Source organism: Oncorhynchus mykiss, chromosome 3 (assembly GCF_057628025.1).
Source record: "Oncorhynchus mykiss isolate SJ-2025 chromosome 3, ASM5762802v1, whole genome shotgun sequence".
NCBI lineage: Eukaryota > Metazoa > Chordata > Actinopteri > Salmoniformes > Salmonidae > Oncorhynchus > Oncorhynchus mykiss.
In genome coordinates this window covers 9,106,190-9,131,964 of record NC_143024.1, presented here as the reverse complement: position 1 = coordinate 9,131,964, position 25,775 = coordinate 9,106,190, and the positions used below count along the sequence as shown (strand labels likewise).

Sequence of the window (25,775 nt, the reverse complement as noted above, 5' to 3'; positions counted from 1 at the left end):
GTAATATGCTCCAACAGTATGGTTTCAGCAGAGGAGTTGATCTGTAATACGCTCCAACAGTATAGTTACAGCAGAGGAGTTGATCTGTAATATGCTCCAACAGTATAGTTACAGCAGAGGAGTTGATCTGTAATATGCTCCAACAGTATAGTTACAGCAGAGGAGTTGATCTGTAATACGCTCCAACAGTATAGTTTCAGCAGAGGAGTTGATCTGTAATATGCTCCAACAGTATAGTTACAGCAGAGGAGTTGATCTGTAATACGCTCCAACAGTATAGTTACAGCAGAGGAGTTGATCTGTAATATGCTCCAACAGTATAGTTACAGCAGAGGAGTTGATCTGTAATACGCTCCAACAGTATAGTTTCAGCATGGGAGTTGATCTGTAATACGCTCCAACAGTATAGTTACAGCAGAGGAGTTGATCTGTAGTACCTGACACACAGTATAGTTTCAGCATATTCCTCAGATTGACAGAAGCTTTATCTCCCCTTTCTCCTTTTGATTTCTTATCAGAATATATATAAGAGCATTAGTCATGTTTCTATTGGTGGTTTTTACGAAACAGCAACGGGTCTTTAATGCAACATGAGGCGTTGACTGACCACGCCCACTGTGTAACGCATCACACTTGTTGTGACCACGCCCGCTGTGTAACGCATCACACTTGTTGTGACCACGCCCGCTGTGTAACGCATCACACTTGTTGTGACCACGCCCGCTGTGTAACGCATCACACTTGTTGTGACCACGCCCGCTGTGTAACGCATCACACTTGTTGTGACCACGCCCGCTGTGTAACGCATCACACTTGTTGTGACCACGCCCGCTGTGTAACGCATCACACTTGTTGTGACCACGCCCGCTGTGTAACGCATCACACTTGTTGTGACCACGCCCACTGTGTAACGCATCACACTTGTTGTGACCACACCCACTGTGTAACGCATCACACTTGTTGTGACCACACCCACTGTGTAACGCATCACACTTGTTGTGACCACGCTCGCTGTGTAACGCATCACACTTGTTGTGACCACACCCACTGTGTAACGCATCACACTTGTTGTGACCACGCCCACTGTGTAACGCATCACACTTGTTGTGACCACGCCCACTGTGTAACGCATCACACTTGTTGCGACCACGATTAACATCTACACCCAGAGAAGTGAGTGATATTTTGCATTGAAGATAAAAGGGGGTGGGCTAAACGTTAAATGCAGACCCACAGTACACAAGTAAGCTATTCATCTGTTGCTGGCTGGTGGAAAGCTCTGGAAACTCCCCGGTTACAGCCGGAGCTCTGGCTTGGCTTTGTGTGGCCATCACAACTAACTGTCTAGAACGTGGAGAAACAAAATGGACTGCTAAAGCACCCGGAACATTCCATATACTTAAAGAAATTCAGAACAATAATAAATCTTGTCTATTTTCACTCCTCTTGGAAGACTGGGTCGGTCGCTCAGCTCCATTTAATACTAGAGAGTTGTTGTTTTTCCCCCGCCCCGACTGTAATCATCCAAGCATGGATTTACATGATTTGTTTTTAGTCAACGATGGAATCATTCATGGGCGTGGGCATCGTGAAACAGGATGTTGCTCAAAAAAAAAAAAACAAGTGAAGGGAAGTCCTTTACCAAGGAGAGGAGAGCAGCAGTACAGTCGTGTTTGAATCCCAGATCCCAGTCCTTTTACCCTGGTGGCGTCACCTGCCTGACCCCCCCACCCCCCCATCCTTCTCACATAGTTGCCAGGACGTGTCACTACAATGCAGCTCCAGCTGTGCGTCACCTGCCTGACCCCCCCCCCCCCCCCCCCCCCCCCCCGCCCATCCTTCTCACATAGTTGACAGAACGTGTCACTACACTGCAGCTCCAGCTGTGCGTCTCCTCGGAGATGAATGGAGGGAGGTGAGTGTTTCCTTGGCTCTGTTGCTTCTGGCTGGATAGGATCTGACCCCCCTAGTCACAGGAGAATTCATCATTCATCATCGCTGATTTCAGGGGTTTTATTGCCTCAGTAATTCCTCTCACTGATACTTTACACGTTCTGTTTTATTAGATTTTTTGGGGATTCCTGGGTCTCCGGCATATCCACACCTTGATGTGTGTCTGACGGACCTTCCTCTTCTGTTTAGATGCTCTCATTGAAGAGTGGTATCACATTTCCTCCGGCATATCCACACCTTGATGTGTGTCTGACGGACCTTCCTCCTCTGTTTAGATGCTCTCATTGAAGAGTGGTATCACATTTCCTCCGGCATATCCACACCTTGATGTGTGTCTGACGGACCTTCCTCCTCTGTTTAGATGCTCTCATTGAAGAGTGGTATCACATTTCCTCCGGCATATCCACACCTTGATGTGTGTCTGACGGACCTTCCTCCTCTGTTGAGATGCTCTCATTGAAGAGTGGTATCACATTTCCTCCGGCATATCCACACCTTGATGTGTGTCTGACGGACCTTCCTCTCATTGAAGCGCGGTATCACATTTCCTTCAATTTCCCATAAATGCCTCCCTCCGTCCTTCCATGGAATATCTTCCAGTATGAACTGGCAATAGTGATTAAACTCAGACTTCAGACATTTAATTTGGCAGCTCCTTGATGCAGAAGTTTAAAAAAAAGAAGTGAAATTGGAACAATGTGTGACCACAGAACGGCCCTTTGGGTTTTGAATCCAGAGCCATAGTAGAAAGTCAGAAAAACAAAGGGTTGGGCAGCCACCACTTGATGAAGCATCTCTTTCACAATGGCCCAGGACAGCTGCAGGCTGGTGCAGGGTTGGGGTGTGTCTTGTGGCTGCAGTGACATGAGCTCCCTCTGAACAAACCCATTCCTACGCTGGAGGAAACCCTGTGCAGCCGAACGACTTCAGGCAGCTGGAGTTCTTGAAAACAGGCCTCCTTTGGTTCAGAGGCAGCAGCCCCGGCCACACCAACACCAAGAGCACTTGTCTGGGCTTTGGAAATGGGTGGTCCATTGTGGGCGAAGATTATGAAAGCCCCGATGGCAATTCAGATGTCCCGTTGACTTGGTGAACTGCACATATCTGAAGAGATGGAGCGGAAGGAGTGTTTATTTTTGTGGATGGATTCCTACCAAGGTTCTGTGTTGAACTCATTAAACCACACTGGTGGATGTGAAGATTGGAAGTGATGTCATCCATCCTCATCCTTGACCGCTGTAACAGCAGAGAGAACAGCCCCTCCCCCCATCCTAGACCACTATAGCAGCAGAGAGAACAGCCCCCCCCCATCCTAGACCACTGTAACAGCAGAGAGAACAGCCCCCCCCCATCCTAGACCACTGTAACAGCAGACAGAACAGCCCCCCCCATCCTAGACCACTGTAACAGCAGAGAGAACAGCCCCCCCCCCATCCTAGACCACTGTAACAGCAGAGAGAACAGCCCCCCCCCATCCTAGACCACTGTAACAGCAGAGAGAACAGTCCCCCATCCTAGACCACTGCAACAGCAGAGAAAACAGCCCCCCCATCCTAGACCACTATAGCAGCAGAGAGAACAGCCCTCAGATCTCAAAGGAACTAACAAATGATCCCAAACTCAGTTCATCCATTCACAAAATACAGCATGGTCCAGCCTTCTAGAGAGGGACCGATTTGAAATGGTCATTTCTTAAACAGAGGTCAGTGAGCTTGGAAAGAAAATACCCTCTGGAGGATCATGGTCAGAGTCAGGACATTAAAGTCACGTTTTGGTAAGGACACTGGCTGAATGCAATGGCATTAACTCTTGGAGACTGATGAGTTGTTTAGCGGAAACCAAATTGATATCAGGAAGTACGGTATAATTATAAAGGACACTGAGATGAATATAGCCTGGACTAAGATGTGTTTAAGAGGAAAGGTCATGGTAAGAACAGGGAGGAGTCCTTGGTGACCACAGAGTTCTTTTCTTCTCCATTTGAAGAGATGAGAGGGACCAAAACGTACGCCATAGCGGAGCAAAGTTCAACAGGTCTGAGTTAGGATCAATATGGCAGGAATAACCTAGGCCTTATCTTGGTGGCCTGATCGCCATAGAGGAAGAACATTGTACATTATATATGTGTGTCTTCACAAGTACTCAGTCTAACTAAGAGACCATTTGAACCTGCCTTGTATCTCCCATGGCCGTACCCATATTATAAGCAGTCGGTAGGACCACGTCCTCTCCTCTCGGACCACAGTTCACAACAAACGGTTAAAAGAGTATGATGAAGCCGCGTTCCCTCTAAATCTTCGGGAGTCTTTGAAAACTCGGTAGGTTTAGAGAACCTTTTTTCCGAGTTCCATTCATGCTCTGGTTAGCCACGGCCAACCACACACTGAGCTCTGATGTTGCCTTCAAGGGCCAGATGTTGATCTCTCCACTGGTCTTTGTAGTGTGGCAGGTTCCGATAACTGGGGGGGAGGGAGTCTGTAAGGAACAACCAAAGAAATCGTTGATTCACTCCACTGCTATTTGGGCCTTGTTTTCATGCTACAGAAAGGATATCCTGCCTTCGATTCCTTTTCCCTGATAGTGGACCTTTCTTTACTTCAGTTAGTTTTGTGAGTCTGAGTCATGTTTGTGGAAATACTTTTACTGTACAGTTCTTAGACACGCTGAATCACACCCTTATAAAAGAAGAACTATACCACACTGTACAGTAGCGTTCACAGCCCTGCACCTCCTGGCTTCCAGATAAATATTAGCCCAGTACGTAACTCACCTTCTGCCTGCCGCAGCCCAGCCTACGATGCCCTCGGCCTTTCAGTCAAACTAAGGAGAACTTTTGACTCATCAAACCGCACGATTCACTCAAGATCTACTGTACGACGCAACGCTCTGACAAGTGTGAATTTAAGACTTGCTGTGGTTTCTTGGGTTCTCCTAGGGGTTTTCTGCCAGCCCGCATTTACATGGAATAGCAGCGGTGGTGGTGGTGTCATTGAGCTGCCTTCGACAGGGTAGACTGGAGCGCTGACGCATGGGAGCGTAGAAGAGATTTCAGAACCTATCCAAACCGACCTCCACCCCACCCCTCCATCCTTCTGGCAAAGTCCCCACCGACATCACGCCCTGCCTCAAAACCCAGCCTTTCACGACACGCGTTGGCTGCCTCCGCCGACTCTACCAAGCCTTACACTGACCGACAGTGTTTCCCGTAGTTACATTATATTATGTTGTCTAATGCCCTCCGTGTGGGGAGGTGAATCGTTTCTGAACAGGAAGGAATTGCAACACTTTAGTTCAGTCCTTGATTTTTTCCACATCACCTGGGTTACTGGTTTTAGTCTCCTGTAAACTGACTTCACACACGCAAGTCGTTTGGTCATCGAAAGGGTTTATGTACTTATATCCTGCGGTGTAGCTTCACAATGAAACTGTTATTTGTTTTACCGAGGCTGATTCTTGCTACAGAGATGGTACAGCTGGATAGTTTGCCAGACTGGTAGGATTAGTGGCTTGAAACCAAGGAATGTTTTGGATTGTCTTCTCTTTTTTCTCTCGATTTGACTGAATGGAATAACTGTCAAATGTCGCATGAATGACGAAGATTTCATTTCAACAGTTTTACATATGGATTACATTTCAAGCTGAAAAAAATAAAATAAAGCATATTCTGTAAAAATACAACCAACCCAAGGCCGTAGTTCTAGAACCAGACCGTAGGAACTAACACCTGTTTAGTTGGCCCAGGTTCCCAGCTTCTGATCTGTTCCTCTCTGTGAATCCCAAGAGAACTGTTGTGAATCCCAAAAGGCACCTTACACAGTGCATGGCTTTTGATCAGGGCCAATAGGGTTTTGGTCAAAAACTAGTGCACTATATATGAAACAGAGTGCAATTTGGAACACTTACACCAAAACATTCCCCCCTGATTTCCAGGAAACTCTCGTCCTGGTTTCCATATAACCTCACTTGATGAAGAGGTCATTCATGTTAGTTCTGCAGTGTCTGGGATGCCCAGGTTATCCCTCTATAGACGAGTCGTCGTCATCGGAGCCTTTTTCAAACGGCGGGCAGAACACTTGGCTTCCCTGAAGTCATTCATGTGGTCATCTCGTGCTTCCAAGAAAGAAGAACTGGTCCATGATGCCGCCGCAGAGTGACCGTCAACGTACCACCACTGTGGTTTCAGGGCACGCGGCGTCCCAAATGACCCCCTGTTCCCTATGTAGTGCACTACTTTTGACCAGTAGTCCTATGAGCCCTTGTCGAAAGTAGTGCACTATAAAGGGAATAGGTGGAGTCATTTGGGACGCTGGAAGGGAGATCTCTCTGAATACTCCTCTGGAGGGAGCAGCTAAAGGAAATTCTCTTGACAACCCGTTACACAAATATGGTTAAAAAACCAAGGAGCACATTGACTGATATTTCTTTCTTTCCCCTTCGGAACGAGATCTCTTTCTGAATGAGAGACTTATTTCCATTCTGCACCTATCAATTTCTACTGAAGGATTAAACAGTTTCTTCTGTTCTCTTTCCAGTCACCAAACCTCGGCAGATAAATATAGTTTTCAACGCCCTTTTACTGGCAATGAATTCATTTTATTTAGCTCTCCTTAGTAGGGTAGTAGGGTGTTAGCTGGTATTGATATGGCTGGAGGACATAGCAGGGTGTTAGCTGGTATTGATATGGATGGAGGACATAGCAGGGTGTTAGCTGGTATTGATATGGCTGGAGGACATAGCAGGGTGTTAGCTGGTATTGATATGGCTGGAGGACATAGCAGGGTGTTAGCTGGTATTAATATGGATGGAGGACATAGCAGGGTGTTAGCTGGTATTGATATGGATGGAGGACATAGCAGGGTGTTAGCTGGTATTGATATGGCTGGAGGACATAGCAGGGTGTTAGCTGGTATTGATATGGCTGGAGGACATAGCAGGGTGTTAGCTGGTATTAATATGGATGGAGGACATAGCAGGGTGTTAGCTGGTATTGATATGGATGGAGGACATAGCAGGGTGTTAGCTGGTATTGATATGGATGGAGGACATAGCAGGGTGTTAGCTGGTATTGATATGGATGGAGGACATAGCAGGGTGTTAGCTGGTATTGATATGGCTGGAGGACATAGCAGGGTGTTAGCTGGTATTGATATGGCTGGAGGACATAGTAGGGTGTTAGCTGGTATTGATATGGCTAGAGGACATAGCAGGGTGTTAGCTGGTATTGATATGGATAGAGGACATAGCAGGGTGTTAGCTGGTATTGATATGGCTGGAGGACATAGCAGGGTGTTAGCTGGTATTGATATGGCTGGAGGACATAGCAGGGTGTTAGCTGGTATTAATATGGATGGAGGACATAGCAGGGTGTTAGCTGGTATTGATATGGATGGAGGACATAGCAGGGTGTTAGCTGGTATTGATATGGCTGGAGGACATAGCAGGGTGTTAGCTGGTATTGATATGGCTGGAGGACATAGCAGGGTGTTAGCTGGTATTAATATGGATGGAGGACATAGCAGGGTGTTAGCTGGTATTGATATGGATGGAGGACATAGCAGGGTGTTAGCTGGTATTGATATGGCTGGAGGACATAGCAGGGTGTTAGCTGGTATTGATATGGCTGGAGGACATAGCAGGGTGTTAGCTGGTATTGATATGGCTGGAGGACATAGCAGGGTGTTAGCTGGTATTGATATGGCTGGAGGACATAGCAGGGTGTTAGCTGGTATTGATATGGATGGAGGACATAGCAGGGTGTTAGCTGGTATTGATATGGCTCGAGGACATAGTAGGGTGTTAGCTGGTATTGATATGGCTGGAGGACATAGCAGGGTGTTAGCTGGTATTGATATGGATGGAGGACATAGCAGGGTGTTAGCTGGTATTGATATGGCTGGAGGACATAGCAGGGTGTTAGCTGGTATTGATATGGCTGGAGGACATAGCAGGGTGTTAGCTGGTATTAATATGGATGGAGGACATAGCAGGGTGTTAGCTGGTATTGATATGGATGGAGGACATAGCAGGGTGTTAGCTGGTATTGATATGGCTGGAGGACATAGCAGGGTGTTAGCTGGTATTGATATGGCTGGAGGACATAGCAGGGTGTTAGCTGGTATTAATATGGATGGAGGACATAGCAGGGTGTTAGCTGGTATTGATATGGATGGAGGACATAGCAGGGTGTTAGCTGGTATTGATATGGATGGAGGACATAGCAGGGTGTTAGCTGGTATTGATATGGCTGGAGGACATAGCAGGGTGTTAGCTGGTATTGATATGGCTGGAGGACATAGCAGGGTGTTAGCTGGTATTGATATGGCTGGAGGACATAGCAGGGTGTTAGCTGGTATTGATATGGATGGAGGACATAGCAGGGTGTTAGCTGGTATTGATATGGCTGGAGGACATAGTAGGGTGTTAGCTGGTATTGATATGGCTGGAGGACATAGTAGGGTGTTAGCTGGTATTGATATGGATGGAGGACATAGCAGGGTGTTAGCTGGTATTGATATGGATGGAGGACATAGCATGGTGTTAGCTGGTATTGATATGGCTGGAGGACATAGCAGGGTGTTAGCTGGTATTGATATGGCTGGAGGACATAGCAGGGTGTTAGCTGGTATTGATATGGATGGAGGACATAGCAGGGTGTTAGCTGGTATTGATATGGCTGGAGGACATAGCAGGGTGTTAGCTGGTATTGATATGGCTGGAGGACATAGCAGGGTGTTAGCTGGTATTGATATGGCTGGAGGACATAGCAGGGTGTTAGCTGGTATTGATATGGCTGGAGGACATAGCAGGGTGTTAGCTGGTATTAATATGGATGGAGGACATAGCAGGGTGTTAGCTGGTATTGATATGGCTGGAGGACATAGCAGGGTGTTAGCTGGTATTGATATGGCTGGACATAGCAGGGTGTTAGCTGGTATTGATATGGCTGGAGGACATAGCAGGGTGTTAGCTGGTATTGATATGGCTGGAGGTCATAGCAGGGTGTTAGCTGGTATTGATATGGATGGAGGACATAGCAGGGTGTTAGCTGGTATTGATATGGCTGGAGGACATAGCAGGGTGTTAGCTGGTATTAATATGGATGGAGGACATAGCAGGGTGTTAGCTGGTATTGATATGGATGGAGGACATAGCAGGGTGTTAGCTGGTATTGATATGGCTGGAGGACATAGCAGGGTGTTAGCTGGTATTGATATGGATGGAGGACATAGCAGGGTGTTAGCTGGTATTGATATGGCTGGAGGACAAAGCAGGGTGTTAGCTGGTATTGATATGGCTGGAGGACATAGTAGGGTGTTAGCTGGTATTGATATGGCTGGAGGACATAGCAGGGTGTTAGCTGGTATTGATATGGCTGGAGGACATAGCAGGGTGTTAGCTGGTATTGATATGGCTGGAGGACATAGCAGGGTGTTAGCTGGTATTGATATGGCTGGAGGACATAGCAGGGTGTTAGCTGGTATTGATATGGATGGAGGACATAGCAGGGTGTTAGCTGGTATTGATATGGCTGGAGGACATAGCAGGGTGTTAGCTGGTATTGATATGGCTGGAGGACATAGCAGGGTGTTAGCTGGTATTGATATGGATGGAGGACATAGCAGGGTGTTAGCTGGTATTGATATGGCTGGAGGACATAGTAGGGTGTTAGCTGGTATTGATATGGCTGGAGGACATAGTAGGGTGTTAGCTGGTATTGATATGGCTGGAGGACATAGCAGGGTGTTAGCTGGTATTGATATGGATGGAGGACATAGCAGGGTGTTAGCTGGTATTGTTATGGCTGGAGGACATAGCATGGTGTTAGCTGGTATTGATATGGATGGAGGACATAGCAGGGTGTTAGCTGGTATTGATATGGCTGGACATAGCAGGGTGTTAGCTGGTATTGATATGGCTGGAGGACATAGCAGGGTGTTAGCTGGTATTGTTATGGCTGGAGGACATAGCAGGGTGTTAGCTGGTATTGTTATGGCTGGAGGACATAGCAGGGTGTTAGCTGGTATTGATATGGCTGGAGGACATAGCAGGGTGTTAGCTGGTATTGATATGGCTGGAGGACATAATAAAGAATTGAAAGCATTTCGTGTTTAGAGAGTTAATACAGGAAAGTATAGTTATGTCTGGGAATCTCCAGGTTGTTCCATTGGCTGACGGATAACTATGACCTCCTGACCTCGCCTAGCCTGGTTCCACCTGGGCGTGTTCGGGTTACCTCATTAACCCTCTTGGACCAGACGTTTGGGTATTAATCACGCTTATAAATCACATTTAAACTCATTCCCAAACATTTTATCCCATTTGAAATGTAATCATTGACAAAGTCATTGACAACCAAACAAAAAACAATTTGAACTAACAAAAGCAACCCAACAGCAACATAAACAGATACTTCCATTCCTCCTCAATTTGCGCATCACTGCTAAGTCTACGGTTTCTTCTCAGTTATAAAAAAAACACCACAGCAGGAGAAAAGCCAACCACCACATCAGCTGCAGTTTAACTTGTTGGATGGAGTTCCAGTGTTATTCTCTTCCCAAGATGTCATGTGACTCCCTGCTTCCCAAGATGTCATGTGACTCCCTGCTTTCACTGACACAGACTCCACAGCAGGTTGACGTCTGGAAGCCTCGTCAGAAGACATGTCCCAGATATCCGTCCCTCATTTCAATTGCCTTTGGGACGTTACGCTCCCGAGTGGCGAAGAGGTCTAAGGCACAGCTCCTGAGTGCTAGAGGCATCACTACAGTCCCTGGTTCAAATCCAGGCTGTATCACATCCGGCTGTGATTGGGAGTCCCAAAGGGTGGCGCACAATTGGCCCAGCGTCGTTCAGGTTTGGCCGGGTTAGGCAGTCATTGTAAATAAGAATTTGTTCTTAACTGACTTGCTTAGTTAAATTTAAAAGTTGTGTCAAGCACAAATAGGTGAGGTCCCAAATTGCACCCTATTCCCTATATAGTACACTAGTTTTGACCGGGGCTCATGATCAAAAGTAGGGGACTATATAGGGAATAGGGTGCCATTTGGGATGCAGACATAAAGTATTGTCCAGTTGAGTTATGTTGGAGAGGCATGGAAACTGAGAGATGAAAAACATGGCGAAATGAGAACTCTGAGGAAGACCGCAAGGCTCCGGCGAAAGAGAACACGAGAAGGTCACAGAGCTCACATGGATCCTCTACGCTGTGTGTCCAGCCGGCCCGAGGTCTGGTCTGGTCACCCCGCCGCAGGGCAGGGGTTGGTTGGTAATACCTCCAGTCCTCCAGCAAACCTACTGTAATCTTGGGCCTGGTCAATATCATCCCCGCCTGAGTCTGCCACGCATGCAACTGACTGGCCAGAGAGACTGGCACATGACTGTCAGACTCTCCATCCACTCACTGTCTGAAAACAGATTTCTCTCTCATGTACGAACAAGAAAAGATGAACACATTTACAAATAGAACTGTGTGTAATATGTCATTATGATCTGTGTGTGATATGTCATTATGATCTGTGTGTAATATGTCATTATGATCTGTGTGTAATATGTCACTATGATCTGTGTGTAATATGTCACTATGATCTGTGTGTAATATGTCATTATGATCTGTGTGTAATATGTCACTATGATCTGTGTGTAATATGTCACTATGATCTGTGTGTAATATGTCATTATGATCTGTGTGTAATATGTCACTATGATCTGTGTGTAATATGTCATTATGATCTGTGTGTAATATGTCATTATGATCTGTGTGTAATATGTCAATATGATCTTTGTGTAACTTGGTACTATGATCTGTGTGTAATATGTCATTATGATCTGTGTGTAACTTGGTACTATGATCTGTGTGTAATATGTCATTATGATCTGTGTGTAATATGTCATTATGATCTGTGTGTAATATGTCATTATGATCTGTGTGTAATATGTCATTATGATCTGTGTGTAATATGTCATTATGATCTGTGTGTAATATGTCACTATGATCTGTGTGTAATATGTCACTATGATCTGTGTGTAATATGTCATTATGATCTGTGTGTAATATGTCATTATGATCTGTGTGTGATATGTCATTATGATCTGTGTGTAATATGTCACTATGATCTGTGTGTAATATGTCATTATGATCTGTGTGTAATATGTCATTATGATCTGTGTGTAATATGTCAATATGATCTTTGTGTAACTTGGTACTATGATCTGTGTGTAATATGTCATTATCATCTGTGTGTAATATGTCATTATGATCTGTGTGTAACTTGGTACTATGATCTGTGTGTAACTTGGTACTATGATCTGTGTGTAATATGTCATTATCATCTGTGTGTAATATGTCATTATGATCTGTGTGTAATATGTCATTATGATCTGTGTGTAACTTGGTACTATGATCTGTGTGTAATATGTCATTATGATCTGTGTGTAATATGTCATTATGATCTGTGTGTAATATGTCATTATGATCTGTGTGTAATATGTCATTATGATCTGTGTGTAATATGTCATTATGATCTGTGTGTAATATGTCACTATGATCTGTGTGTAATATGTCACTATGATCTGTGTGTAATATGTCATTATGATCTGTGTGTAATATGTCATTATGATCTGTGTGTAATATGTCATTATGATCTGTATGTAATGTGTCATTATGATCTGTATGTAATGTGTCATTATGATCTGTATGTAATGTGTCATTATGATCTGTGTGTAATATGACCTTATGATCGTTGAAGGTAGTGTAAGTTGTTGTGTATTTCTATTATTAGATTGTGGGATAAATTATATTTATCCAGTGTTTTCGAGTTTGATTTAATACGTCTCGTACTGCTCAGTGAGGCATGCTGCTTATAGTGTTCAGGTTGTACCAGACTCTCTCTCTCTTAACAGACTGTTGTTCAGGTTGTACCAGACTCTCTCTCTCATAACAGACTGTTGTTCAGGTTGTACCAGGCTCTCTCTCATAACAGACTGTTGTTCAGGTTGTACCAGGCTCTCTCTCATAACAGACTGTTGTTCAGGTTGTCCCAGGCTCAGCCTCTCTTAACAGACTGTTGTTCAGGTTGTACCAGGCTCTCTCTCTCTCTCATAACAGACTGTTGTTCAGCTTGTCCCAGGCTCAGCCTCTCTTAACAGACTGTTGTTCAGGTTGTACCAGACTCTCTCTCTCTCTCTCTCTCTCTCTCATATCAGACTGTTGTTCAGGTTGTACCAGACTCTCACTCTCTTAACAGACTGTTGTTCAGGTTGTACCAGGCTCTCTCTCTCATATCAGACTGTTGTTCAGGTTGTACCAGGCTCTCTCTCATAACAGACTGTGGTTCAGGTTGTACCAGACTCTCTCTCTCATAACAGAATGTTGTTCAGGTTGTACCAGGCTCCCTCTCTTTCTCTCTCTCTCTCTCTCTCTCTCATAACAGACTGTTGTTCAGGTTGTACCAGACTCTCTCTCTCTCATAACAGACTGTTGTTCAGGTTGTACCAGACTCTCTCTCTCTTAACAGACTGTTGTTCAGGTTGTACCAGACTCTCTCTCTCATAACAGACTGTTGTTCAGGTTGTACCAGGCTCTCTCTCATAACAGACTGTTGTTCAGGTTGTACCAGGCTCTCTCTCTCTCTCATAACAGACTGTTGTTCAGGTTGTCCCAGGCTCAGCCTCTCTTAACAGACTGTTGTTCAGGTTGTACCAGGCTCTCTCTCTCTCTCATAACAGACTGTTGTTCAGCTTGTCCCAGGCTCAGCCTCTCTTAACAGACTGTTGTTCAGGTTGTACCAGACTCTCTCTCTCTCTCTCTCTCTCTCTCATATCAGACTGTTGTTCAGGTTGTACCAGACTCTCACTCTCTTAACAGACTGTTGTTCAGGTTGTACCAGGCTCTCTCTCTCATATCAGACTGTTGTTCAGGTTGTACCAGGCTCTCTCTCATAACAGACTGTGGTTCAGGTTGTACCAGACTCTCTCTCATAACAGACTGTTGTTCAGGTTGTACCAGGCTCCCTCTCTTTCTCTCTCTCTCTCTCTCTCTCTCTCTCTCTTAACAGACTGTTGTTCAGGTTGTACCAGGCTCTCTCTCTCATAACAGACTGTTGTTCAGGTTGTACCAGGCTCTCTCTCTCATAGCAGACTGTTGTTCAGGTTGTACCAGACTCTCTCTCTCATAACAGACTGTTGTTCAGGTTGTACCAGGCTCTCTCTCTCTCATAACAGACTGTTGTTCAGGTTGTACCAGGCTCTCTCTCTCTCTCATAGCAGACTGTTGTTCAGGTTGTACCAGACTCTCTCTCTCATAACAGACTGTTGTTCAGGTTGTACCAGGCTCTCTCTCTCTCATAACATACTGTTGTTCAGGTTGTACCAGACTCTCTCTCTCATAGCAGACTGTTGTTCAGGTTGTACCAGGCTCTCTCTCTCATAACATACTGTTGTTCAGGTTGTACCAGACTCTCTCTCTCATAACAGACTGTTGTTCAGGTTGTCCCAGGCTCAGCCTCTCTTAACAGACTGTTGTTCAGGTTGTACCAGACTCTCTCTCTCATAACAGACTGTTGTTCAGGTTGTCCCAGGCTCAGCCTCTCTTAACAGATTGTTGTTCAGGTTGTACCAGACTCTCTCTCTCATAGCAGACTGTTGTTCAGGTTGTTCCAGGCTCAGCCTCTCTTAACAGACTGTTGTTCAGGTTGTACCAGACTCTCTCTCTCTCATAACAGACTGTTGTTCAGGTTGTACCAGGCTCTCTCTCTCTCATAACAAACTGTTGCTCAGGGCTAGAGGCCAGCTATCAGTTAAGGTTCCCTTTTTCCATTCATTTGTGAGATCTGTTATGGAAATGAATTGTGTTTGGTTATCTTTGCAGGCTGACAGGAACACATGGGAACGAATGGTCAAACAAAGGGAAAAGAGTGAAACCTCTCATATCAGACTGCAGAGGATGCAAATGAGATGGCATGAGATTCCTTGTGGTGTCCCCCAAATGGCACCCTATTCCCTATATAGTGCACTACATTTGACCGGAGCCCTATTGGCCTTGGTGAAAAATAGTGCACTAAACAGGGAAGAGGGTTCCATTTGGCCTCTTAACCCTCTATGCTACATTATGCAAGGAAACATAATCTTTTCATCTTTCTGCTTGTTTTGTATTTAAATCAGAGATTGCTGCGTCGCTGCAGAATCTAAACAAAGATTTAACCAACCAACGCATTTGACGTGAACATTTTGCGTAAGACCAGTTGTAAATGACAGCAAACATGACTAAAATCTCAGATTTAAAGGTCTGCCATCGGCCGCTTCCAAAAGTAGCAAAGATAAATCACAATAGTAGTTATTGGTATGTGTCCCAAATGGCATCATATTCCCTCTATAGTGCACTACTTTTCACAAGAGCCCTATGGAACCTGGTGAAATGTAGTGCACTATATAGGGAATATGGTGCCATTTGGCACGTTATTTATGGGCCAAAGCCAGCAGTCTAGTCTGTGAAAACAGTACTGCTAGGCTAGCCACCAAAGGGTGCAGCATTGTGATATGTAATTGGTGTGTGGGTAAGGGTTTTGACTTGGTCAGAGGGACAGGGCTAAGCTGTGTAGTAGATGGTTTACCTCCTCTCACCACGTCTCCTTTGTGAGTCCGTTGGTGTCAGGAGAGAGACCTCACCGCAGGACAGCTGACCAGGCGTCCACGCCTCGTCCACGCCTCCTCCACGCGTCACTGATGCCGTGTGTGTGTAGGATGTCCAGCTACCGTTACGCTGGGTTGTGGTGTGACTGTCGTGTGTGTGTGTGTAGGATGTCTCCAGCTATCGTTGTGTTGTCGTTGTGGTGTTGTGACTTCACAGCCGAGGTTTCCCTCCTGCCTACGAGGATGAGGCTCGTGTCTAACTACGAGGATGAGGCTCGTGTCTAACTACGTAGACTGTAGGTCTGGTACGTATTGTTCTAGGTTTTCTACGTCATCTGTCTGGTACGTCACCCAGTGGGTGAGTCACGATCGTCTGCTGATCCCTGTTTTAGAATAGAACTTTAGAATAGAACTTTAGAATATAACTTTAGAATATAACTTTTGAATAGAACTTTAGAATATAACTTTTGAATAGAACTTTAGAATAGAACTTTTGAATAGAACTTTTAGAATAGAACTTTAGAATAGAACTTTAGAATAGAACTTTAGAATATAACTTTTGAATAGAACTTTAGAATAGAACTTTAGAATATAACTTTTAGAATAGAACTTTAGAATGGAACTTTAGAATAGAACTTAGTGCAGTTCTGGAGAGACTGGCAGTTGTCTTCTGTGCTGATCTCACAACACACACACACACACAGCGCCCCTGGAGCCATGTACAGTCCATATTTAATGACACCCTTGATACAGATTGCCAATAATAACTAAAAGAAAATAGTAATAAATAAAATAAATAGTACCAAGCTATATTGTATGCTCCACTAATGTGGTAAAGTTACATTATTTTATGATAATACAACTGTAAAGAGAAAGAGATTTTGTTTAGTAAAATAAGTCCTGTTTTTAATACCTTTCATTGCCTCATCTTGCCAAGATAACACAACCTTTACTAAAATGTTGGATGAGATTGGAGAAGACATTGGGAGGGATCATTCCTCCATTCAGCATCTTTCCAGATCTTTGATATCCTTCGCCTGCGCCATTTTCAGAATTCAATTTTCGTGTCATTTGAACAAAGGTTCCGATCCAAGAGCCAGTGCCGTTTGTCAAACTCCAGGCGTTTACATTTGTTGGAACCTTTGTCTAAAGAAAGATTCATAAGCAGAAAATAACAACATACCTGTAAAATATGGTGGTGGATCTGTGATGTTATTGGGTTATTTAGCTTCCACTGGCCCTGGGGTCCTTGTTAAGGTCATACCTGTAAAATATAGTGGTGGATCTGTGATGTTATGGGGCTATTCAGCTTCCACTGGTCCTGGTGTCCTTGTTAAGGTCATACCTGTAAAATATAGTGGTGGATCTGTGATGTTATGGGGCTATTCAGCTTCCACTGGTCCTGGGGTCCTTGTTAAGGTCATACCTGTAAAATATAGTGGTGGATCTGTGATGTTATGGGGCTATTCAGCTTCCACTGGTCCTGGGGTCCTTGTTAAGGTCAAACCTGTAAAATATAGTGGTGGATCTGTGATGTTATGGGGCTATTCAGCTTCCACTGGCCCTGGGGTCCTTGTTAAGGTCATACCTGTAAAATATAGTGGTGGATCTGTGATGTTATGGGGCTATTTGGCTTCTGCTGGTCCTGGGGTCCTTGTAACCGAAAGGTTGCCGGATCAAATCCCCAAGCTGACAAGGTAAAAATATGTCGTTCTACCCCTGAACAAGGCAGTTAACCCACTGTTCCCCTGAACAAGGCAGTTAACCCACTGTTCCCCTGAACAAGGCAGTTAACCCACTGTTCCCCTGAACAAGGCAGTTAACCCACTGTTCCCTGGTAGGCCGTCATTGTAAATAAACTTTTGTTCTTAACGGACTTGCCTAGTTAAAAAAATAACTTTTAATCTAAATTGGTTGACTTATAAGAGTAGGTCAATAAATATTTGGACTCCACAGCACACTAAATGTCAATCAGATAAAGGTGTAGTTTGGAAATAGGGAGGAACTATTGGGGTGCAGGAATATGTTAATATCTTTAGGAATATGTTAATATCTGTAGGAATATGTTAATATCTGCAGGAATATGTTAATATATTTAGGAATATGTTAATATCTGTAGGAATATGTTAATATCTGTAGGAATATGTTAATATATTTAGGAATATGTTAATATCTGTAGGAATATGTTAATATCTTTAGGAATATGTTAATATCTTTAGGAATATGTTAATATCTGTAGGAATATGTTAATATCGGTAGGAATATGTTCATATCTGTAGGAATATGTTAATATCTTTAGGAATATGTTAATATCTGTAGGAATATGTTAATATCTTTAGGCGGAAGTGGACACTCAGGACTGCAATGAATAATAAACAACCACATTGACAAACTATACTTTACATCTCAGAAATCCCAGTCCTACTTTTCCTAATACCTGTACACAGTATTTGCATAGTCAATAGTTCTAGGGTGGGAGGAGTTTAGCCATAATTTAGCCATAATTTAGTCATAATTAATTTGAATTTGATTACAAATTCCAGACAAACAGTACAGTACCTTAAAGGACTCACAACCCCTTGACTTGTTACATATTTTGTTGTGTTACAGCCTGAATTTAAAATGTATTGAAGTGAGATGTTGTTTTACCGACCGACACACCATACACCATAATGTCAAAGTGGAATCATGTTTTTATACTTTTTTTTAACATTTTTATAATAAATAAATGAAAAGCTGAAATGTCTTGAATCAATACGTATTTAACTCCTTTGTCATGGCAAGCCTAAAAAAGTTCAGGATAAAAAATGTGCTTAACAAGTCACATAATAAGTTGCATGGACTCACTCTGTGTGCAATAATAGTGTTTAACGTGATTTTTGAATGACTACCTCATCTCTGGACACCACGCATACAACTATCTATAAGGTCCTTCAATCGAGCAGTGAATTTAAAAATAGATTCAACCACAAAGACCAGGGAGGTTTTTCGATGCCTCGCAAAGAAGGGCACCTATTGGTAGATGGGTAAAAAAGCAGACATTGAATGTCCCTTTGAGCATGGTGAAGTTATTAATTACACTTTGGATGGTGTATCAAAACACCCAGTCACTACAAAGATACAGGTGTCCTGTCTAACTCAGTTGCCGGAGAGGAAGGAAACCGCTCAGGTATTTCACCATGAGGTTGGTGGTCACTTTAAAACAGTTACAGAGTTTAATGGCTGTGACAGGAGAAAACTGAGGATGGATCAACAACATTGTCGTTACTCCACAATACTAACCTACATGACAGAGTGAAAAGAAGGAAGCCTGTACAGAATAAAACATATTCCAAAACATGCATCCTGTTTGCAGTAAGGCACTAAAGTAAAACTGCTAAAAATGTGGCAAAAAAATATACTGTATATCCTGAATACAAATCATTATGTTTGGGGCAAATCCAATACAACTCTTCATATTTTCAAGCATGCTGGTGGCTGGATCATGTTATGGGTATGCTTGTCATAGGCAAGGACTAGGGAGTTTTTTGTTGTTGAATTTTACCCCTTTTTCTCCCCAATTTCGTGGTATCCAATTGTTTAGTAGCTACTATCTTGTCTCATCGCTACAACTCCTGTACGGGCTCAGGAGAGACGAAGGTTGAAAGTCATGCGTCCTCCGATACACAACCAAACCAAGCCGCACAGCTTCTTTACACAGCGCCATCCAACCTGGAAGCCAGCCGCACCAATGTGTCGGAGGAAACACCGTGCACCTGGCAACCTTGGTTAGCGCGCACTGCGCCCGGCCCGCCACAGGAGTCGCTGGTGCGCGATGAGACAAGGATTTCCCTACCGGCCAAACCCTCCCTAACCCGGACGACGCTAGGCCAATTGTGCGTCGCCCCACGGACCTCCCAGTCACGGCCAGTTACGAAAGAGCCTGGGCACGAACCCAGAGTCTCTGGTGGTGCAGCTGGCGCTGCAGTACAGCGCCCTTAACCACGGCGCCACCTGGGAGGGACTAGGGAGTTTTAAAAAGAAACGGAATAGAGCTAAGCACAGGCAAAATCTTAGAGGAAAACCTGATTCAGTCTGCTTTCCAATAGACACTGGGAGACTGGCAGCTTCATTAAATAGTACCCACAAAACACCACTCTCAAAGTCAACAGTGAAGAGGCGACTCCGGGATGCTGGCCTTCTAGGCAGAGTTCCTCTGTCCAGTGTCTCTGTTCTTTTGCCCATCTTAATCTTTTCTTTTTATTGGCCAGTCTGAGATATGGCTTTTTCTTTGCAACTCTGCCTAGAAGGCCAGCATCCCGGAGTCGCCTCTTCACTGTTGACGTTGAGACTGGTGTTTTGTGGGTACTATTAAATGAAGCTGCCAATTGAGGACTTGTGAGGCGTCTGTTTCTCAAACTAGACACTCTAATGTACTTGTCCTCTTACTCAGTTGTGCACCGGGGCCTCCCACTCCTCTTTCTATTCTGGTTAGGGCCAGTTTGCGCTGTTCTGTGACGGGAGTAGCACACAGCGTTGTATGAGATCTTCAGTTTCTTGGCAATTTCTCGCATGGAATAGCCTTCATTTCTCAGAACAAGAATAGACTGACGAGTTTCAGCAGAAAGGTATTTGTTTCTGGCCATTTTGAGCCTGTTATCGAACCCACAAATGCTGATGCTCCAGATACTCAATTAGTCTAAAGAAGGACAGTTTTATTGCTTCTTAAATCACAAACAACAGTTTTCAGCTGTGCTAACATAATCGCAAATGGGTTTTCTAATGATCAATTAGCCTTTTAAAATTATAAACTTGGATTAGCTAACACAACGGGCCATTGAAACACAGGAGTGATGGTTGCTGATATTGGGTCTCTGTATGCCTATGCACAGAGGCCCATTCAAATCAGCCGTTAAAAAGAAAAAAATCAGGTCCATTAAAATCAGCTGTTTCCAGCTGCAAAAGTAATTTATAACATTAACAATGTCTACACTGTATTTCTGATTAATTCGATGTTATTTTAATGGACAAAAAAAATGGGCTTATCTTTTAAAAATAATGACATTTCTAAGTGACCCCAAACTTTTGAATGGTAGAATATGTAAATGAGATTTTTCAGTATTTCCTCTTCAATACATTTGGAGAAGAAAAAAAATCTAAAACCCCATCTTTTCACTTTGTCAATATGAGATATTATTATACGTAAATCCATTTTGAATTCAGGCTGTAACACAACAAAATGTGGAACAAGTGAAGGGGTATGAATACTTTCTGAAGGCACTCACTGTAAGGTATATGACAGTTCTGTCTGTAATAAACCAGGAAATATGGTAGGTTTGATGGATATGGTTCATCTTCTGTGAGGTTGTTGTCTTCACAAAATGTGCTCGACACAAGTCACCCAACCTCTCTCTGGACCAATACCTCATCACCCAACCTCTCTCTGGACCAATACCTCATCACCCAACCTCTCTCTGGACCAATACCTCATCACCCAACCTCTCTCTGGATCAATACCTGGTCACCCAACCTCTCTCTGAACTAATACCTGGTCACCCAACCTCTCTCTGGACCAATACCTCATCACCCAACCTCTCTCTGAACCAATACCTGGTCACCTAACCTCTCTCTGAACCAATACCTGGTCACCCAACCTCTCTCTGAACCAATACCTCATCACCCAACCTCTCTCTGAACCAATACCTGATCACCCAACCTCTCTCTGAACCAATACCTGGTCACCCAACCTCTCTCTGAACCAATACCTGGTCACCCAACCTCTCTCTGAACCAATACCTGGTCACCCAACCTCTCTCTGAACCAATACCTCATCACCTAACCTCTCTCTGAACCAATACCTGATCACCCAACCTCTCTCTGAACCAATACCTGATCACCCAACCTCTCTCTGGACCAATACCTCATCACCCAACCTCTCTCTGAACCAATACCTGGTCACCCAACCTCTCTCTGAACCAATACCTGGTCACCCAACCTCTCTCTGGACCAATACCTCATCACCCAACCTCTCTCTGAACCAATACCTCGTCACCCAACCTCTCTCTGGATCAATACCTCATCACCCAACCTCTCTCTGGATCAATACCTCATCACCCAACCTCTCTCTGGACCAATACCAGATCACCCAATCTCTCTCTGGATCAATACCTCATCACCCAACCTCTCTCTGAACCAATACCTGGTCACCTAACCTCTCTCTGGACCAATACCTCATCACCCAACCTCTCTTTGAACCAATACCTCGTCGTCCCCATCCAGGAAGGAGACAATAACAACCTAAACATTTGGCAGTATAGGCATTAGGCAAGAATGATCAATGCCCTCCTTTGTTCATTTCATTATTTTAATAACTATTTTTTTAAATAACTTAAAAGGCTATTGTTCATATGAGTTAACGGCATTATACATCAAATTGTAAATATTCATTTTATTTCCAGTGCTAAACCATAGGTGGAGTAAAACAAACTGCCTCTATAGTCTACGTAAGTGATGACGCAATCATAGCAAGTATGCATTTATTTTAAGGAGAAATGCTGTAAGAAGGCAAAGCGAAGAAGCCCGCTAGTCGTAATGCCACCAAAGTGGGTGGGCACACTTCCTAAGTATAAGTATGGAAACAGCCTCGTCTCGTCCTAACGGATTTCTACTACAGAGGAGACGGAGATGAGCGCTAACATTATGAGACCACAGCCAGCAATGAAATTACACGTGGTGAGTATTTTACCTTCACGTTGTTTATATTCTCCGTGGACTATGTTTGGCGAAGGGGCTCATTCTAACGATTGAATAGATTATTCCAACGAGTGAATTGTGAGATTAGAACAGTGTGCAGATGAACGATACATCCCGGTTATATTCGATGCGACGCGCTCCTTCATCAAAACGCAGCACAGGTAGAGGTAGGTCTATTCTGTGTTTAAATCATCTTTGATTATAGAAATTGTAGCTCTTTGTCTTTGGTGAAGGGGAGTCTAATATTAGTAGAAATTAGACGTTTCTAACTGTGATTGTTTTGAAACCTCGTTGTATGGACGAAAGTTTTGATCAAAGGTATTTTACATATTTCATATTTTAATGTAAACTAAGTCGATAATGTTTATGCGTCAATGACTGTTATAAATAGTACCGGCTTCATAGAGCCTAAACACCAACATGCTGCAATATTTCTCGACCACATGACTCTCCTGACATAGGTGTGTATTGTATTTTCAACTCTCTCCGTCATGACTCAATTTGTTTCAGGCTGAATTTGCATAACTTGTTGGTTAGAGATGGTTCCCACCCCTACACATTCCATGTGTAATTTTCCTAAACCAATCCTAAAAAGGAACCATGAACTGCATCAGTATTCATTTTTATTTGTGCGACATGCATGAAACGTGACAATAAGTCCATTTTCTATTTACATTTTTTTTTTTTTTTTTAACTAGGCAAGTCAGTTAAGAACAAATTCTTATTTTCAATGACGGCCTAGGAACTGTGAGTAAACTGCCTTGTTTTTGGGGGCAGAACGACTTTTACCTTCTCAGCTCGGGGATTCAATATTGCAACCTTTCGGTTCCTGGCCCAACGCTCTAACCACTAGGCTACCTGCCGTCCCTACACTCTAACCACTAGGCTACCTGCCATCCCTCCACTCTAACCACTAGTCTACCTGCCGTCCCTCCACTCTAACCACTAGGCTACCTGCCGTCCCTACACTCTAACCACTAGGCTACCTGCCGCCCCTACACTCTAACCACTAGGCTACCTGCCGCCCCTCCACTCTAACCACTAGGCTACCTGCCGTCCCTACACTCTAACCACTAGGCTACCTGCCGCCCCTACACTCTAACCACTAGGCTACCTGCCGTCCCTACACTCTAACCACTAGGCTACCTGCCGTCCCTACACTCTAACCACTAGGCTACCTGCCGCCCCTACACTCTAACCACTAGGCTACCTGCCGCCCCTCCACTCTAACCACTAGGCTACCTGCCGTCCCTACACTCTAACCACTAGGCTACCTGCCGTCCCTACACTCTAACCACTAGGCTACCTGCCATCCCTCCACTCTAACCACTAGGCTACCTGCCGCCCCTCCACTCTAACCACTAGGCTACCTGCCGTCCCTACACTCTAACCACTAGGCTACCTGCCGTCCCTCCACTCTAACCACTAGGCTACCTGCCGTCCCTACACTCTAACCACTAGGCTACCTGCCGTCCCTACACTCTAACCACTAGGCTACCTGCCTGTCCCTACACTCTAACCACAAGGCTACCTGCCATCCCTACACTCTAACCACTAGGCTACCTGCCTGTCCCTACACTCTAACCACTAGGTTACCTGCCGTCCCTCCACTCTAACCACTAGGTTCCCTGCCGTCCCTACACTCTAACCGCTAGGTTACCTGCCGCCCCACTAGGCTAATGGAATTGAGATGTAGGTTATGTTTTTATTTCCTGTAGGACCAATGTGAAGTGAATCAAGATTCCATAGATAGTGAGTGACTGCTGTGAGAATTTGTCCTAACAGTGCCTGCTTCTGACCCACCGGTGTGTTAGTAGTCAGGCGATGATGTGCCATAATAATGCTATAGGATATTACACTGGTGGTAGTGTTAGTTCTCACCTCTCTGTTTTGGTACAGAAAGCACAGTTGTTTCCTTTGATGTGTTTTGCATGGTGTCCTTCCTATCTGGGCCTCATAAAGGGGTTTGCATATGTCCATGTTGAGATCTGTATCAGATAAAAACACCAGTAGAGAACTTGTATGAAAATAAACGTATTCTATTTTCATTGAACTCTTTATGTCGTGTGTGTGTGTGTGTGTGTGTGTTAAATGATTGAAACACAGATACACATTGTGTCTGATATGATAGGCTACAATTGCCTTCTGTGTAAATGAATGCAGGTGATATTAATTTGAAAGCAGAGCCAGGGAGCTATTCTTCTATGTGGATTGTTCTACATGTGGCTTGTTATCTTTTAACTCTTTATCTTTATGCTCTGCCCCCGGTGGTGTCTGCACTCGGTGGCGTCTGCACTCGGTGGCGTCTGTTACAGACAACTTCCCCAAAATGAGCCGTTCACGAGGTGACAGAGAGACAGAGAGAAATGTGTCAAAAGGTCACCCTATAACGCCCTGCAGAATAAACACAAATCTTTTTTTTTGTTGTCAAATACTGAGGCTTTACACACAGACACACACACACACACACACACACACACCACCTAATGTTTATTAAGAAAGGAACACATAATCCTGAAGGGAAGCTTCTTTACAGAGACTACAGTAACTTCCTCTTTTACATCAACAGTAGTAGTGATGCAGTCAGTAGTGTTTCTGTCATACCGGTCTACTCTACTAACATGGGAACACTGAGAGACAGTGTCTCTATCCTTTTCTCTACTCTACTAACATGGGAACACTGAGAGACAGTGTCTCTATCCTTTTCTCTACTCTAATAACATGGAATCACTGAGAGACAGTGTCTCTATCCTTTTCTCTACTCTACTAACATGGAATCACTGAGAGACAGTGTCTCTATCCTTTTCTCTACTCTACTAACATGGAAACACTGAGAGACAGTGTCTCTATCCTTTTCTCTACTCTACTAACATGGAATCACTGAGAGACAGTGTCTCTATCCTTTTATCTACTCTACTAACATGGAATCACTGAGAGACAGTGTCTCTATCCTTTTCTCTACTCTAATAACATGGAAACACTGAGCGACAGTGTCTCTATCCTTTTCTCTACTCTGATAACATTGAAACACTGAGAGACAGTGTCTCTATCCTTTTCTCTACTCTACTAACATGGAATCACTGAGAGACAGTGTCTCTATCCCTTTCTCTACTCTAATAACATGGAAACACTGAGAGACAGTGTCTCTATCCTTTTCTCTACTCTACTAACATGGAAACACTGAGAGACAGTGTCTCTATCCTTTTCTCTACTCTAATAACATGGAATCACTGAGAGACAGTGTCTCTATCCTTTTCTCTACTCTAATAACATTGAAACACTGAGAGACAGTGTCTCTATCCTTTTCTCTACTCTACTAAACATGGAATCACTGAGAGACAGTGTCTCTATCCTTTTCTCTACTCTAATAACATGGAATCACTGAGAGACAGTGTCTCTATCCTTTTCTCTACTCTAATAACATGGAATCACTGAGAGACAGTGTCTCTATCCTTTTCTCTACT

General features: G+C 44.0%; 1 protein-coding gene across 1 annotated transcript in view; it reads left to right on the top strand.

The window, feature by feature from the left end:
* The first annotated feature begins 22,080 nt into the window (after window positions 1–22,080).
* The window catches only part of LOC110520706 (tumor necrosis factor receptor superfamily member 11B), a 43,067-nt gene continuing 39,372 nt past the window's right edge, over window positions 22,081–25,775 (top strand). The window contains exon 1 of the mRNA XM_036935421.2: window positions 22,081–22,290. Within this exon, the coding sequence (XP_036791316.2) occupies window positions 22,243–22,290 (48 nt within the window). The 5' untranslated portion in view covers window positions 22,081–22,242. The remainder of the gene's footprint in view (window positions 22,291–25,775) is intronic.